We start from the raw sequence: 15,631 nt of genomic DNA, 5'->3' as shown, positions 1-15,631 counted from the left end.
CATCTGAGCCGGTCTATCTTTTCCTCCTTAAACCCGTCTATAATTCCCGCCGTTTAACGCCAAAAAGAGGACTAGCATGAGTCGACTAGCTCCGTGTTGAAGAGCGCCAGTTGTTGCCCAGCTGCGGTCGACTATATCATTGTGTATCATTAATCATGCGAACAATTTACCCGCGACATGCAATCCTTTCCTGGAATAGTGCTTGCTCTCAGATAAATTGTTGTTTGTAAGTTGTTTATTGTTTTGCGATTCTTTCGGCCACCGTGGCCAGCGTTGACGCAGACAACTCATGTGTGTCAAAAGCTTGCGGGTTGATATCCGCAGATCAAAAACTCACGGTCCCACAAGATATAGGCCGTGTTGATCTTTTTATGTCCGCAATAGTAAAATGTTGGGAGGGCCGATAGCTACCGGTGATAGCTGTCGGTGAAGGTCAAGCAATCGCCCCTCTGCGGTTCCAACCCCAAATAAGCTTCACCAGTAGGCCACGGACATTTGTGAAGCAGCGAGCCTAGACGCGACAAGTGCGGGCGAAGTCAAAAATTGCCAATATTGGATTTTGTGATATTGGTCGTGAGTCTGAGTCGTTGTAATGCCGAGTGCACTGGCGCTAGTTTGGGTATATCCTGACCAAACCCAAGAGGGCAAGCCGCTTGGTTGAATGCTAGCTTGGCGATAGGGTCGAATGCCGGATAATATGGAGAAATGAGGCGAGACAAGGATCGTGATGTGATCTCCGCTCATTCCGTGTAGTTAGGTTGTCATGATACGCCTCACTTTAGCAAAGCAATTACTCATGATACCTGGTAAACGGTAAAGTTGACCGGGAATGTGTGATTGTTGAAGCCAGGCACTTTGGATACAGGCTCTCCCGTGGGTTCGATCTGGACCTGCCATCGCGTTTTCGTTAGGGCGCCAACTTCGTCCCAAAGTCGTTGGAAGCTTGCTTGGTCGTGCAAATAAGCGGATCGGGTGCTGGTGGAAGTCGGTCCTGGATGATTCGTGCCGACCTGACGGCCATATATCATTGCGTTTTTAGTGCCAGGCTTGAGAAATTCGACAACGCGTTTGCCGATATAGAGTTGCTGGATCCAGTTGAAGAGGTGGAAGAAACTGCCCGCATGAACCATGGTGATCTTGCCGCGCAAAGAAGCCATCTCCTTGTCTTCAGGGTCCAACATATCGCCAGCGACAAAGGCGGCGCCTAGCTGATGTCGATCTTGGAACAAATCGTACCCGATGTCGATGAACTTGGCCTGCAGATCAGTACCGATAAGTTGAGCTCCGTCGACACCGTCTGCGCGGAATTGTCGGATCACCTGCCCGACACCACATCCGAGATCGAGAAGGACATCCCTAGAGCCGGCGACGTTGAGGCGGAAGAGAGCCTGTTGATAGCGAGGGTCCTTAGGGTCTGGGATGTAAAGGAACTTCCATCGTCCAACGCAAGGGTACTGTGAGATGCACCAGGCTTTCTCTCGCTGAAAACAGAAGGTCGAGTCAGTTGCTGTGCCGGGATGATAGACAAGATTCTGAACTTACCACACGGCGTATGTGACCGTCCAGGTCATTGTATGGAATTTTGCTGTAAACCTCGAGAAGATGTCGAGCTGGGCCAATGTCTTGGGGAGGGTCCTCGAGATATGTCCAGTCCCGCACCTTCATAACATCCATACTCAACAACATGATGGAATGAAAAAGTTAAACGGTTGTCGTTGTGCGAAGTAGTCAAACGCAGATCGGCGGTTGTAGAACGATAGAAAAGGTTGTTTCGCATGCGTCATTGAAACTGCAATAAACGTCGTGTGAGAGGAGTAACAACAAGTTGAGAAACCCAAATGCGAAATGTGCAGGAGCGACCCTTCCCTCAAAACAGGAGACGAACGACCAATGATGCCATAACAGAGTAATAAGGGCGTTTCAACAGGGAAGGAAAAGGGAGGAAAGTTAAAAAGAGAAGAATGGATATGGAAATAAAATAAGAATATAAAAATAAAGTCTAGTCCCTGAGACAAGAGAAAAGAGAAGTGGATGCGATGCTACGCATCCATAGGTTTTAGTCGAAAACCTTAGGGAGCCAGACAAGGCAAGGCAAGGGACTTTTGCGGTCGATAACTCGCCGAGTCGACTAATAAGCTTGCACTGCACGTTCGTGAGACGAGCGAAAGACAAGGCAAGGAACAAGGATACCTGACATACTACGTAGTACCGTATGTACTAACTCCTGTCTTGTACATTACCTACACTCGACAGGTACCAGGTAAATGTGAGCTACACATGGATCCTCTTTTTTATCGGCGCGGGTATAGGGAGAATTAGGGCCGTTTCAGCAATCTAGGCATAGAGCAGATTAGGGACGTGGCTCAAAAGAAGGCTAGAAGACGACGAAGACGACTAAAAGGTAAACTAATCGAGAGAAAGCCCGAGAGTGCGAACATGCTACAGCAGCCAAATGTTTATGCTTGTTGCTTGTATGATGCGATTGCGGCCGAATGATCTTCAAGAAGGCCCGCTCCCTTGTATTACTCAACACTTCCCATGACTTGGTGTGAGATTTCTAGCTTCTGGAATCGTCAAGGAAATTAGATCCGTCTTCTTGGCTACCCAAATATCCCTTCCATTCCCGCTCACGGGTCCCTTTCTTCAGGGATTGACTCGCTATGACTGCCGCTTCCCGCTGCAACCACATTCTGTTTCCAGCGCGCTCTGATGGCACTCGCTCCTTATTGAGGTTCTGATCACTGAATCGAGTCTGAGCTGGTCCACTAGGAGTTGCCGGATCACTTTCTGTCGCTCATCCAATACCCACTCTAAGATCCCTGGTTCGCGAACAGGTCGAGCGAGCGCCTCCGGCCTCTCACTCGGACAGTTGAAGCGACATGGTATTGGATTATTGATTGCTTAATCGCTCGTGTAAGTGGACTTTTTGATGCCGGAGATTTTGGTCAGCCAACGACAACAATGATTGTACAGACTCTTTAACAATAAAATCTTGGCTCAGCAAATCCTTACCCAAGTTCTAGAACAGTCAGTATGACCGAAGTCGTCCGTTATTTCTTCAACAATTCAGTTGTCAAATATGACAACGGTCGAAGGAACAAAAAGCAAAACACTCTGTAGTGTCGCATCATCCCATCAGTCATAGGTGACTGTACGCTCTAGTATCAACTATCACTTTTTCTACAAGTTGTCAGACTGCTCTGTATTATCCCATTGGCTACTTGAACGTTGCCTCTTCAGACTCAGACCAACAGAAGCAAACATGAATACGTAAGGTTGGCAGTTTCTCCATTTGCCCAGAGGCTGACTCTACTTCCATTCGCAATTGAGCGAGACCCTCCTGAATACCCCCTGGAGCGACTGACTACCTGAGCTAGTCACATATTACCCGCTAGCCTCCGCTGCGGGAAACGTCCATCCTTCCACCGAGGCGCCACCTGCCAGGGGCTTGAGACAGTCGAGGACCCGTCTGCCGTCTTGATGACAGGGTCTACAATCCCGAGAAGAACACTACAGGAAACTCGACGTTGAGAATGAAGGTCAGAATGGATATAGTGTGTAAGTTTTTATGTAGTTGATTCTCAGGCCAAGGGCTTGCGTTCTTCCCCAGATATATCCTTACAGAAATTAATTACAACTGCCCTTGAGCAAGGACAGGGATGCTTTGATGCATAAAAGTGATCGGCACATGTCGCATTAAACTAAGAAAAGAGATTGAGGACGTTGACCGTTGCTCCAGGCTCTCAGATAAAGGAATGTAAACCCGGGGGAATGATACAGTCGGGGTGATTAATGATCACACACCGAGTATTGGGAGGCATTCGACCTCAGGTCGTACTATGTAAAGTAGATCACAAGCTCCCATGCTTCTGATTCGATTTTGAAGTTCCGGTTAGCCGCGATACACGTTGGCAATGGCGCAAACGATTCCTCCCTCTGTCCGATCAGACGAACTCAACTATCGATAGGGCTGAGGCTGAGGCTTGAGTAATAAACACGGCTATTAGGTAGTTGGTTCTGAAAACTAACGTCATGGCATGGATCCAACGTTCAACTCATATGCCGGAAATTGCACTTTTCCCCCAGCCCTTGTGTGGTACGATGTTTCACCTGGGCCACCTTCTACCACCTTTAACCTTTAACATCGTCTGCAGACCTGGTCATATGGTTGCTATTCCTGTCATTGAGGCCGTTCTTCAATGACGATCCCGCAGTTATCGCGCATGCAAGAGATATTGCCGTCAGCTAGACAAATCTAGGCAGTTCGATTGATATGACCCCCAACTTGCACGTGTCAGGGGGGGTTCAATCTCATGTGATTGGACGTTGGACGACTTCAATCTTGAAGCTGCATTCTATTTCATTTACTTTGTTTCTATGTTATCAAGATAAAGGGGTGCACCTATGTCGAAACAAACATAATGAAAGGGGGCATTGTTCCGTCTAAACAAGAATGGTTTGCTGTATAATAACGGCGCAGCAACCCTTGGGCAACCTTATAGGAAGAACCCTTGCTACTTCATGTTCCAACCTTGGAAGCTTAGCCGTTGAACTACATATGCAAAGTTCTTGGTTTGCCAGCTTTGCTTGAAGTTGCTTCTTGGACCTACGTGGCACGTCTACTTGGCTTCTTCAGCGGCCAGATGACCAAGCCATTCCCGAAGCATGTTCTCAGCGTATGATGTTGATAAGTCTATCGCTACCTGCGCATGTAACCATCTATTTAGCAGCCCAGGTGAGTAACGAGGAATTTTTCTCCAAGGCTTAGGGTGTCAAGACAAAGTAGCCCAAGTGCTGCTCTAAGCTGGCATAATGTGACTGGATCATTGTGTGCGAGTCACCTTGTCATTCTGCAAAGAGCAGGTCACCAATCGAGTACCCAATGGTTTCAACAATGTGAGTTCAGCGGTGTATTTTTTTCATAAGGCCACAAGGCAGTAGCAGAACCTTGAATTCACGAGTGTCGATTCTATGGTCAAATCGTTCCGCTTCTTCTGATCTTGGAAGCCAACTGTTAGGAAACTCTGACGCTCGTCTGTTTGGAAGGTCAGTGATCATAAGGAAAGCACCACCACCAATAGGTACATGAGGACATGACGAATGCCTATGGTAACAAAACAAAGCCACTTAGTTCTTATTTAGACTTGCAATAAAATAAAATAAACAGTGATTCATTTGAGCTGTAACCAAGATTGGTATTGAATCTTGAAAGCTTATCGCTAAACTTTGGACGATAACTCTAGGGTAGCTGACTAATCACTGTAGCTCCAGCCCGAGCATTTCCCCCTCCGAAAAATTCTTCCTTCTCCGTGATCTTGCCAAAAACACACCCACACAAGCCGCCTATTCGCAAGTCATCGGGGCCGAGTTCTTCCTCTTCCGTCGAGGCGTTGTATCGCATTTATTCAGCTCCGAGATCCCAGCTGGAACAAGAGTCGTGTAAGTCGTCATGACCAAGATATAGCTTTCCCAATTCACAGCACGAGCGCATCCTCGTCGTTGCCCCAGTGTCAAACTTCACTTTTCGTGCCATCACGATCGTGTAGACTTCGTCATGATCGCGTCGAACTGTAGCTAACAATGCTTTCGTCCAGTGACATCGTTGCGCGACGCGCACTGCTCATTCTGGCAGAACGCGTTTATATCGCGTATCAACATCACATTTATTGAAGTACTGCAACAATTCGTCATCACTAGGCCCATACTGCCATTTTGAGTGACGATTTAATACCCCGCAAGTGCCGAACAGCTGTACTGTACATGCCCAGGTGGCTGGAATCATGAGCACAAAAATGGAGCCAGAGGCTGACGGTTCTAATGTCACATATCCCTCCCCGGGAGCTGAGGCATTGGAATCTGGTCCTTTTTACAACACTGGCGGTCGAGAGGGTGTCCAAGATCACCAAGAGGGGCATCATGACCATGTCGAGCCCCATCATGAGCAACACCACGAGCAGCCCGAACATCAAGTCCCCGAACAAGTGCGACATGTACAAGTGCAGGACCATGGCCAGAGTGAACTACAGCAGCCGGAACAGGAATCCGTTCAACAGCACGTTTCTCGTCCCGCCAACCTAGAAGAACTTCAGTTGGCAGCACAGCTGGGCCAGGGTCTAGCTGGGACATCCATGATGCCTGCTACAGACCCCAATATGAACGTTGAGGACCCTAATCTGCGAAACATCATGCCTCATCCGGAGTCTGATCAACAACAAACACCATCGTATGTTCACGACACTCCCACGAGCGACCCGATGGTACCGCATCCTATGTCCGTCCAGGTTGGACCATCTATGTCGTCCCAGTACCCTATCGACAACAGCATTCCTCCCAGGAAGAGATCGAAAGTCTCCAGAGCATGTGATGAATGCCGCAGGAAGAAGATTAAGTGTGATGCTCAGTCCGATACTGGCGATGCACCGTGTTCTAGTTGTGCGAGGTCATCCATAAGATGTTTGTTTAGCCGCGTACCTCAGAAACGAGGTCCCAGTAAAGGGTATGTCTGTGTTGTATGGATTGATGAACGCGTATACTGATGTATTGCAGATATATCAAAGAGCTCGCAGATCGTATCCACAGTATCGAGAACAAGCTTGAATCGGACGGAGGCCTCAGCCAAGACGACATTGATAGGCTTTTCGTTACAGATAGACCACGACCGAGCCAAGGTGAAGATGCTACTCGCAAGCGACCATTCTCCAGTGTCTCGACAAATGACTTCGCAACACCTTCCCGACAGACACCATGGGGCTCCGAACCTCAGCGACTCCAAGCTTCACCCGGCACATCTGAACCCACCTATGGATCTTACGACAACAACTCGTTAGCACCACATCCTGCACCTCTCAAGCCCGAAACCTCGCCTTCCAAGCCGCCTGTAGCCACTATGGATGTATCGATGCCCGACGCTCACGAAGCTGTAGACATCGACGAAGGCATGCTGCACAGGTTAGTCACCGATTCACTGTCAGGGTGTCAGAAGAATTGGCCGCAACGAATATAAGAGACGAGATAGCCTAATCTGACCATGAGGATTTCGTTTCTTGTCTTAGAGGACAATTCTTCTGCTACCCATCTGAATGTTCTATAGCTAATAATCTCTTACCCAGTTATTTGTCCAGCTTCCAGCCTGTTTATCCGATACTGCCTAGTACAAAGGGCCGGATGCAGGAATTGCTCGCACAATGCCCAACGTCCCTTCAAAATGCATTCGCGAATGCTCTTCCTGCTGTTGTAGGATCAGGCGATGGTGATGTCAAGCATGCCGACTCGCTCCTTTCGGCATTGGAACAGCACGGGCATGCTGCTTCAACTGCTGTGAACATCGTTCATTTGCAAACTCTGTTGCTACTCATCATCGATGCCGACTTGCGTTTATCAAAAACCATGCCTTTCCCACTCTTACGCGCCATTGGTCTGGCTGGCGCGATGAGATTATGGAGGTTTACCCCCATAGAGTCAATCACCGAGTCGGATTCAGATGATGCGCTTTGTGCGCGATTGTGGTGGTCACTGATCCTGATGGATCGCTGGCACGCTACTGGTACAGGAAGTCCCTCTTATATCTCAGACAACAGCGTGGTAGCTCCTCCTGGTCTTGAGAATATCTTGGGAGAAGTGTGTTTCTACCTTGTTCGTTTATCGAAGCTACTCAATCGCCTCTGGCATGCCATTTTTACATTGCAACCGGGAGCATCAACAACTGAGGAACACACAGCAAAAATCCTCGCGGATTACATCGAGAACTACAGAGAAGACTTGCCTGCGCACATTGAGCCCGCATCGCATCCAATGGTTCATATGGCATACTGGCACTGCAGGCTCGTAATAATACTGCTTACGCCAGGAGCCACATCATCAGAGACACTGTGGGCTACTAAGGAACTCGTCAACCTTCTCTCCGCGAACGACTATCTGCGTAGCCCGCTCCTCAATCACTTTGTGTCGGTTGTTTATGTGTCTTTGGCAAAGTTAATCAAGATGGATCGATCGCGAGAAGAAGCGACACAGCTGATCAAGGACGTCGTGGACAAACCCGCTACGATATGGGACATTATCCGCGAGAAGCTCGCAGAGCAACTGCGACCTACTTCATCTGTGGAAGCATCGACTGCAAGCCAAGGACTTCAACATTTGGCAGACCTAGCCACAGCCCACGAGGGAGGCGATGACATTGCTTTTGGTCCGTCATTGGCTTTGGGGTATCTGGAAATGGCTTAGGGATGGATATCCTTGGCAGATGGTGATGTAAAAGGTCATAATGAAGGGACGACCTCGGGAGACGACAACTCCCGTGTATAATAGGGTACTGTAAGGTTGAAGGTGCGAAAATACCTGTATGCTAGTCTTAAGTAGCATAAAACAACCAAATCATTTCGTCTCTGGGGCTCCGAAGTAAAGCTGTCTAAGTGCTGGCCTAAGCTGGCATAAAGTGACCAAATTGTTTCGTCTCTGTGGCTCTTTGGAACCAATTCTTCTGACATTGACGAGTATGTATATTCCCGAAATGACACTCATCGAACTGGGGTTGATGAAAATGGAGAGATGACGAAGAATGATAGCGCCAAGCATGTAGACTACTGTGAACGATGGCGTCTAGTTTTGTTGAGACGTTACGGAGATGTTAATTTGGGATCAAACAACCCTGATGTCGTTATTCTCTTGTCCTATCAAACTGGTCTGTAACCGACAATTCATTTCGCATGCAGAGACGGTTCCAAACAGAGTTTTGCCCTTTGCTGTCATAATCTAGTTCAGTCAATCAAAGCTCATGCCGTTGCTGAAACTAGTGGGTGGGAAAAAAGTCAAATCGTGCATATTTCAAGCTGTACCTGATCGACGCTTTCTCTTCTGTCTCCGAGGACCAGGAGATGCTAAGGACCCGTCGAGTAATGGCGTCGAGTTTACGTAACTTGCCCTTATCAAATAAAAGTCTTCTCAGTTCGACTAGCCTACTGTCAGTAGACTGGTAATTAGGGCAGTATCTGTCGGTCAGAGGGTAGTCAAAGACGATGGCCTCCGCTATACGATTAGTATAGAACGGCCCCGCTTAGCCGTGCAAATGAATGGCTGGACGATTTTAAATCCCTGAAGCTAGCTGCGTAGTCAGTCGTCATCCAGTGTCGTTCCAGCACGCAAGACACCTACAGTACGTGTGCGTACCTGGCCGCCCGTGTTGAGAAGCCGTATGGAAGCCTTCTATGCTTGCTGTACGCCCCCTACTGCATTTTAGACAAGAAATAGACCAGGCCAGGCCCTGCATTACTGAACTGATACTCCCATGCCGGTCTCGGCCCAGCGTCAAGCGTTGGACGTACTGTACTGTATGCACAGCACAACGCAGAAGCAAAACGCAAGGTTGTATGCATCTCTGGGCCTTGACAAAGCAAATATAGGCTGCATTGGCGTTGAAGAATCTTCGTTGGGCGTGGTGGGGCCGCTCACGACATCTCATCCTTTGTGATGCTCAAACGACCTGTCTCTTTTCTTCGAGACCAACGATCAATGTCCCTTTGTGGGAGTTCCCATCAATACAATAATAGTACGAGAACTTGTCGGATCTATGTATATGACTGTAATCGATCATGCCATCTGGCGTTGCACCTTCTTTCTCCATGACCCCAAGGATCCCCCGGCTGGGGGACGACTGGGGTGAGTACGGGGTCTAAAAGACGGGGAAAATTAGCAAGCGCTGCCTTTGGCACTACCTATAGTGTAATGTTAATATGATAGAAACGCTGAATGTTTCTGAATCCATGCTCAGGTAATTGCCGTTTTCGTTGGATGGGCACCGAGCATCGAACCACAAACAATATGTGCTTGTCAAGAACCTCATCACACCCATACCTCGACAAGTCAACCCATCTCATCTCCGGGTGTCCGACGACGTACTGCTATGAGATCCGTGTGCGGCTGCCTTGAAGGAATAACAGCTGATACCGCTAAGATTTACAGCAAAGTCGTGTCAGCTATTCTCAAGTCCATGTCAACATGATCATGATCACCCGTGAATGGAAGGAACAGTTATTTGGTGGTGTTGGCTCGTGAACCTTGACTCGGCTGGTCTTGGTCCTCAATCATGAAGTTTATTATTGCGTTGTAACAGATCCTCGCCGAGTACTCTTTTTCGTACCCAGTGTGATGTCAGAAGCAGGAACATCGAGCCAGTGGAAGGCACGAAAGATGTGCAACGATTGAATCAACAGACACAATATGGATGCCTGATAATCAAGTAAAGAAGCTGAACCTTCGTCCCGTTCCCATCGATTGATATGCAAACTGTCTTGCAGATAAAACCACGTACAACTGACAGACCATGCAAGATAGTGGGACGCCTTGCCCTGGCTTGTTGTCATGTTCCTGCACATTTTGCTTCCAGCTCGATGTTGTCCTGGTCACAACTCTTCCAAGAAGAAGCTAATTCACCGAACCACTTGCACTGCTCTTCTTTGCTTGAATGCCGACACATGCATGTGCACTCCTGCACTGTAGTCTTGTATAATTCAAAAATAAAAGCCACCTGCGCCTGTTCTATATCTCCTGTTCCTCCCAGTTGATAGTAGGAAAATTCATGCTCATCAAGATTCCCAAACCGTCTACCTTTTGGATGAAAATGTCGTCCTGTCATCATCATCATCACCATCGGAAATTCAGACGTCATACAACGGCGTCCTTTTTCGAGTGGTGGTGAGCGGAAGTCCGCTCTACATGAAACGTATATATTGCCGCTGTTTGCGCAAAATAAATAAAAGAAAGGAAGAAGCCATATCTCTCATGGCCTCATCCCGTATGGTATTTTCCAACGCCTACCGGTGCGTCAACCTAATGACTTGAAAATAAAAAACTGAATGGGTATTATGTACGCCAGGATATTCGAAACCTCAATCAATCTTCACATACCCCAAAAGCCGGGCATGGAAGCAGGGCCGAGAGGGTCGGGACTCTCGTCCATTGTCGCGATGCCTTCGTTGTAGTTGGGCATCCAGAATGCAGGGTCATCCTCAACCATTGAAAGACCGGCTCCAGCCATAGGGCCAGCATCGGCTCCCTTGTAGAAGCTATCGTAATCGATGGTGGTGAGGTCGGCGGAGTTAGCCATAACATTGCCGGGTTGTCGGATGAAGCTGTCACCACGGCTGAATCCATCTAGGCCATGGATCTCGTCATCTCCTCCAGGAAGGAAGTCCTCTACCTCGGAAACCTCTCCCGAAGTCGATGTAGTATTGGCAAGGTGGGGCAAGTGCTCTGAGCCGCTGCCAAAGTCAAAGAGACCATTGAAGCTTTGAGTGCCAGCCTGGCTGTAGCTTGATGGCGTGAAGGTATCGCCCTTCATCTCGGCAAGGTCGTAATGGCTCCAGTCGACTGAATGAGCGCTGAGGCCGGCGCTGTACATAGGAGCTTCTGTCTCAGAGTTGAAACCAGAACCAAATAGATCGAACGTCGTGCTATTGGCCATATAAGGAGGGTACTCGATGCTCGACAGGTCCAGAGGAGGAAGGTTGGCGTTCAGATTTTGGAAACTGCTAGCACCGGTCATAAGTGGCGAAGTAGTTTCCGACTTGACTCGACGTTCTCGGTTGGTAGCAGCGCGTGCTCGACTACTAGGAGGTTCCCGCGAGCTCTTTTGGAGCATGCTGTCGGCGCCTAGACTGGTAGTGCTATGAGCCGAGTTCACCCTGTTGAGCTGGTATGGGCCACACTTTTGCGAAGCTCGGGCACTTCGGTGGGCAGGCTTGTGGTTACCATGCTGGTCGAAGGTCAAAACACCATCTGAGTGAACTGTGTTGGCTCGTCGTCGTCGACCAGGAGGCTTGGGACGGCCAGTAATGCTCATGGTCAAGGACTCGCGCTCCGAGTCAGACTCGGGGACGGTGTCAAGAGCAGGCTCGGTCTTGTGCGAGCAACTGCAGTGGCCGCCATGGTTGCAGCAGCATGTCTCTGTGAGAGGTTTAGAAATGGGACTTTTGTCAAACACCTCGAGGTCTGTGACAGCTCGAAGTAAGAGGAAGCTCACCAGTGTGCCCTTCGACAGTTGGCTGCAAATGGGCACATTTGCTCGTCTTCTCGCCGCAGTCACATTTGACATGGGCAGAACGAGACTTGCGCATTGCGCGACAGTGGGCGCATTGAGAAACTGGTCGACCCTTCTTGTTGATATGTTGAAGAGGACGGTCTAAGAAATGTGTATGGTAAGTAGACGTTCGACTATGCAAGAACTCAGACGTTGATAATGGAGTATAGACTAACCAGAATGTTGACAATTGCTCACGCGATGGCCGCGAACGCAGGCCTCGCAAGCATACTTTTCTCCATCAATTATCATTTTGGCGGGGTGTTGACTGGCTAAGATGCAGTCGACTCGAGAGCTAGAAGGCGAATTGGTCTATGGCGACAAGAGTTGATTTTTGGTGAAAGCTTGATATGTAGGTTTCAAAGTGGTCAATTTCCAGTCGAGTATGCTTGGTTCGGACAAGGTGGAGGGAGAATATGGTGGGTTTCTATCGGCACCGATGTCGAAAGGCTTGTGTGTAAGTGTCCCGCAAAAGAACTTCCACGCTAAATCAAGTGGACTTGAAGTTGGGGAAAATGGGCCGAAAGAGCTTTGGTAAAGCGAACAGCTACAGGAACATATCGCGGAGGAGCTTGAGCAGAGCTGGAAGAGGCTGGAAAATGAATCCAGTCAAGGAACGAGGGAGTAGAGGACAATAAAAGTTTTCGAGGGCAAGTTGTCAAAGCCAATTGATGAGAAAGAGGAACAGGAGTGGAGATGCTACCGACCGGTGGGTGGGTAAATTTTCCCTTGGGGTGTCTTGGGGTCTCCTCTTGAACTGTACGGTACCTAGACCTAGCTTGTGGCCGGGTTGGATCGCTCGCTACTGTAACCCTGGGCCCTGGGTGTGCGATAGATGTGGTTGGGTGGGTGTGGGGAGGGAGGGCCAGAGGGAGTGCGCCGCAGGAATACCTGAAATGGATGGGCGGACGAGGTCGGCGGCAGGACCGGGGTTTCTTCTGGTGCACAAGCGGGTTTGGCGCCTTCAGCTACAGAGCCAGCTAAGACAAGACAACGACATCGACAACCAAGGCCAAGCCAAGCCGCCTTGCTGGAGACGTTGTAGGTGGAGATGTCGGCCCGGATGGTCGGAGCGTTCTCGTTTTGCGTTGTGTTGTTCGTCGGACCTGGTACTGTAGCTTTGGTGACGTCGGCGGCCGACACCAACTGTGAAGAGGAAGAAAGAGAGAGCACACCGCACTACGAAGCGCGCTCCCTGAGGAACACACTGAAGAACAGAACGGGTGCTATGTTCAGAAGACGGGAGAGAGAAGTAGAATTGAAAGATAAAGAGAAGATCTAAGGAGGAGGGCTTCTCTTATGGCTCTCGATACAGCAGGAGACAATGACGGAGGGCATCAGCACATCAGCAGGAGCAGCAGCACCGAGGCGTGGTGCGCAGAGCATAACACCCATCACAATGTGATATGTTTGTAAGTGGCAGCAGAGCACTTCGACCCTTTGGTCCCTTGCTCGGTCATGATCCCTTGATCCTCAAGTCGTGCCGAATAGATTCCCGCCCATGGTCGAATCGAATTCTTGCTTTCTCGCTGGTTAATTCCGCCGCCGCCTGCCTGCCTGCCCGCTCGCTTGTTCTATTCTGCGCCTACGGACCCCAGGCCCCATGGTCCAGTATCCTTGTAGATTTGTCCTCAATAACTCAGCAACAGTGCAAGACCGGGCCAGGCGTGGAGGGAGGTTGCGGACACGGACGCGATCGAGGATACTCGGCTGTACAGTGTGGGACGATGGCGCAAGCAGCAAGGTGACCGGGCTGGGGCACCGGGGTGGAAGCCTGGGCTAGGATGGGGGACAAGGGTTCTGAAGCGACCATGACGAGCTTGAGAGGGCATCGTCACCCTCCATGGCCCGTGGCATGGTCAGTGAAGAGTGGGATTGAGACCGAGTACGGGATAGCGTCTTTCTTGCTGTTGCTCTCAAGGGTTCAGTTGTGATACAGAGTTGGCTGGGCATCAGTTCCTGTATGATTGGGGGTTAGAGAGGTGCAGCTTTGTGTATTGTACAGTATATTTACTTTCAGATCGACAGTACAGTACTCGGCTGTGTGAAGAGAAAGACGGAACTTGATACGCTCGCATGGCCGGTTGATTGATTGTCATGACAGTTTAGTTAGTTATGGATAATTTAGGTCGAGTGAGCGAGCTTGGGGGGATTGTGGGCCTGTGGGATTTGTCCACAGTGGATGGATCACGATGAATGGGGAAGATTGGTGCGAGGCAGATTACAGTGGAGGAGCGCGGAGGGCACAAAGTGAGAAGGAGGAGCCGCACGCATCGCAGCGCATCGCATAACATCGTATCGCCATCGCGTAGAATCCATTCTTGCCATTTTACGCATGGATTAGTACGGGAAGTGGAAGGAAGCTGCCCGACTAAAAATGTGTCCTCTCTAAGGCAGGTACTTACTGACAGTCTAGTCCATCGTACCTGCCTCCTTCAATAATGCAGAAAATAGCAGCATCAATTCGATATCGGCAACTGGAAAAGGTCCAACATAATAATCTTGGTCTGAAAGGGTTGCTTCTTTCGGGATTGCCTACCGTAAAACATTAGTGACCGACTGCGGGTAAATTAGGTTGACTGGCATAACGGGACGGAGGGACGATCAGAATATCCATGTTTAACTTTATGGGAGAATTCGGGGCCATGCAGCGACGCTGACTGGTTTGACTTGGTATCCTGGTCCCAACATTCGGGATCAGAATCAGCCACAACTCCTTGATCAGGTATTATGTTTTCATATCAAGGTATGTATTCTATTATTGTACTGTACCGTCTTGCTCGAGTCAAGTCGTGACCGGTGCAACAGAATCACGGAGCCAGCCAACAAATGGGTAAGGATAGTGATCGGTCATAACCCTCAACACGACGGTAGCATTACCGTGTTTCTCTTCAGTCCACTTCTGCTGTAACTCGGCCTCCAAATCTGACGGCTAGATGGCGCCTTATGCAGCCGGGTATCGGCTGTGTCTTGGGAACCTCTCGTGCAGGTATACTCGTGTGCACTCCATGCCTTGTCCTGTACCTGGTAAGACGGTACCGTCCTAGGCCTACACAAACTGCCTGACATCTGCTGTATCTCACACAGGCCGTCCGTCTCGTCTAGTGGCCGTTGGCTGGGCTTCTTAGACTGGGGGTAGGGCAAGCTGTTCACATTCGTCAGTGAGGATCGCGGCAGGACAGTCAGGCAAGCAACCAAGTACAGTACAATACGACAAGGTTTACAACTATTGGCTGGACTCAAGCTTAAACGGGTACGATTAAACTCGGCTAGTTTGATAGATTGATGGAAGGTCATCAAAACGAAAAAAGAAAAGTTTTACGTACATACATGCGTTACCTTATCGGCGGAGCATCTTCGGGACGATCCATCCATCAGTTTGAGTCGTGCATGAGTGCACTGCACTGTAGTAACAGGTGTCGGTATCTGCTCGGGAACCCGCAATGCTTGCTTTTGTTGGTAGGTTTCTGATATTAATACAATAGATAATTGTCAGGTAAGATGGATAGATCGATAAGGTAACGATTTCGTCTAAACGGTAACTATATCAGGTAATAATTA

General features: G+C 49.2%; 3 protein-coding genes across 3 annotated transcripts; 1 reads left to right on the top strand and 2 right to left on the bottom strand.

The window, feature by feature from the left end:
* Positions 1 to 794: 794 nt before the first annotated feature.
* Positions 795 to 1,686, bottom strand: FIESC28_00577 (uncharacterized protein; the record flags this gene model as incomplete). The annotated part of the gene is made up of 2 exons (XM_031154728.1): positions 795 to 1,481; positions 1,543 to 1,686. The coding sequence occupies 2 exons, from the start codon at positions 1,684 to 1,686 to the stop codon at positions 795 to 797; spliced, it is 831 nt and encodes a 276-aa protein (XP_031021171.1).
* A 4,094-nt stretch (positions 1,687 to 5,780) lies between these two features.
* On the top strand, positions 5,781 to 8,220 carry FIESC28_00576 (uncharacterized protein; the record flags this gene model as incomplete). The annotated part of the gene is made up of 3 exons (XM_031154727.1): positions 5,781 to 6,496; positions 6,547 to 6,948; positions 7,110 to 8,220. 3 exons carry the CDS (start codon positions 5,781 to 5,783, stop codon positions 8,218 to 8,220), a joined length of 2,229 nt encoding a protein of 742 aa, XP_031021170.1.
* Positions 8,221 to 10,891: 2,671 nt separating this feature from the next.
* On the bottom strand, positions 10,892 to 12,322 carry FIESC28_00575 (uncharacterized protein; the record flags this gene model as incomplete). Its single annotated transcript, XM_031154726.1, has 2 exons — positions 10,892 to 12,172; positions 12,269 to 12,322. 2 exons carry the CDS (start codon positions 12,320 to 12,322, stop codon positions 10,892 to 10,894), a joined length of 1,335 nt encoding a protein of 444 aa, XP_031021169.1.
* Positions 12,323 to 15,631: the final 3,309 nt, after the last annotated feature.

The sequence above is a fragment of the Fusarium coffeatum genome, assembly GCF_003316985.1.
Source record: "Fusarium coffeatum strain FIESC_28 chromosome Unknown BRIP53273_contig_15, whole genome shotgun sequence".
Taxonomy (NCBI): Eukaryota; Fungi; Ascomycota; class Sordariomycetes; order Hypocreales; family Nectriaceae; genus Fusarium; species Fusarium coffeatum.
The sequence above is the reverse complement of the archived record's forward strand: the minus strand, read 5'-3'. Positions and strand labels throughout refer to the sequence as shown.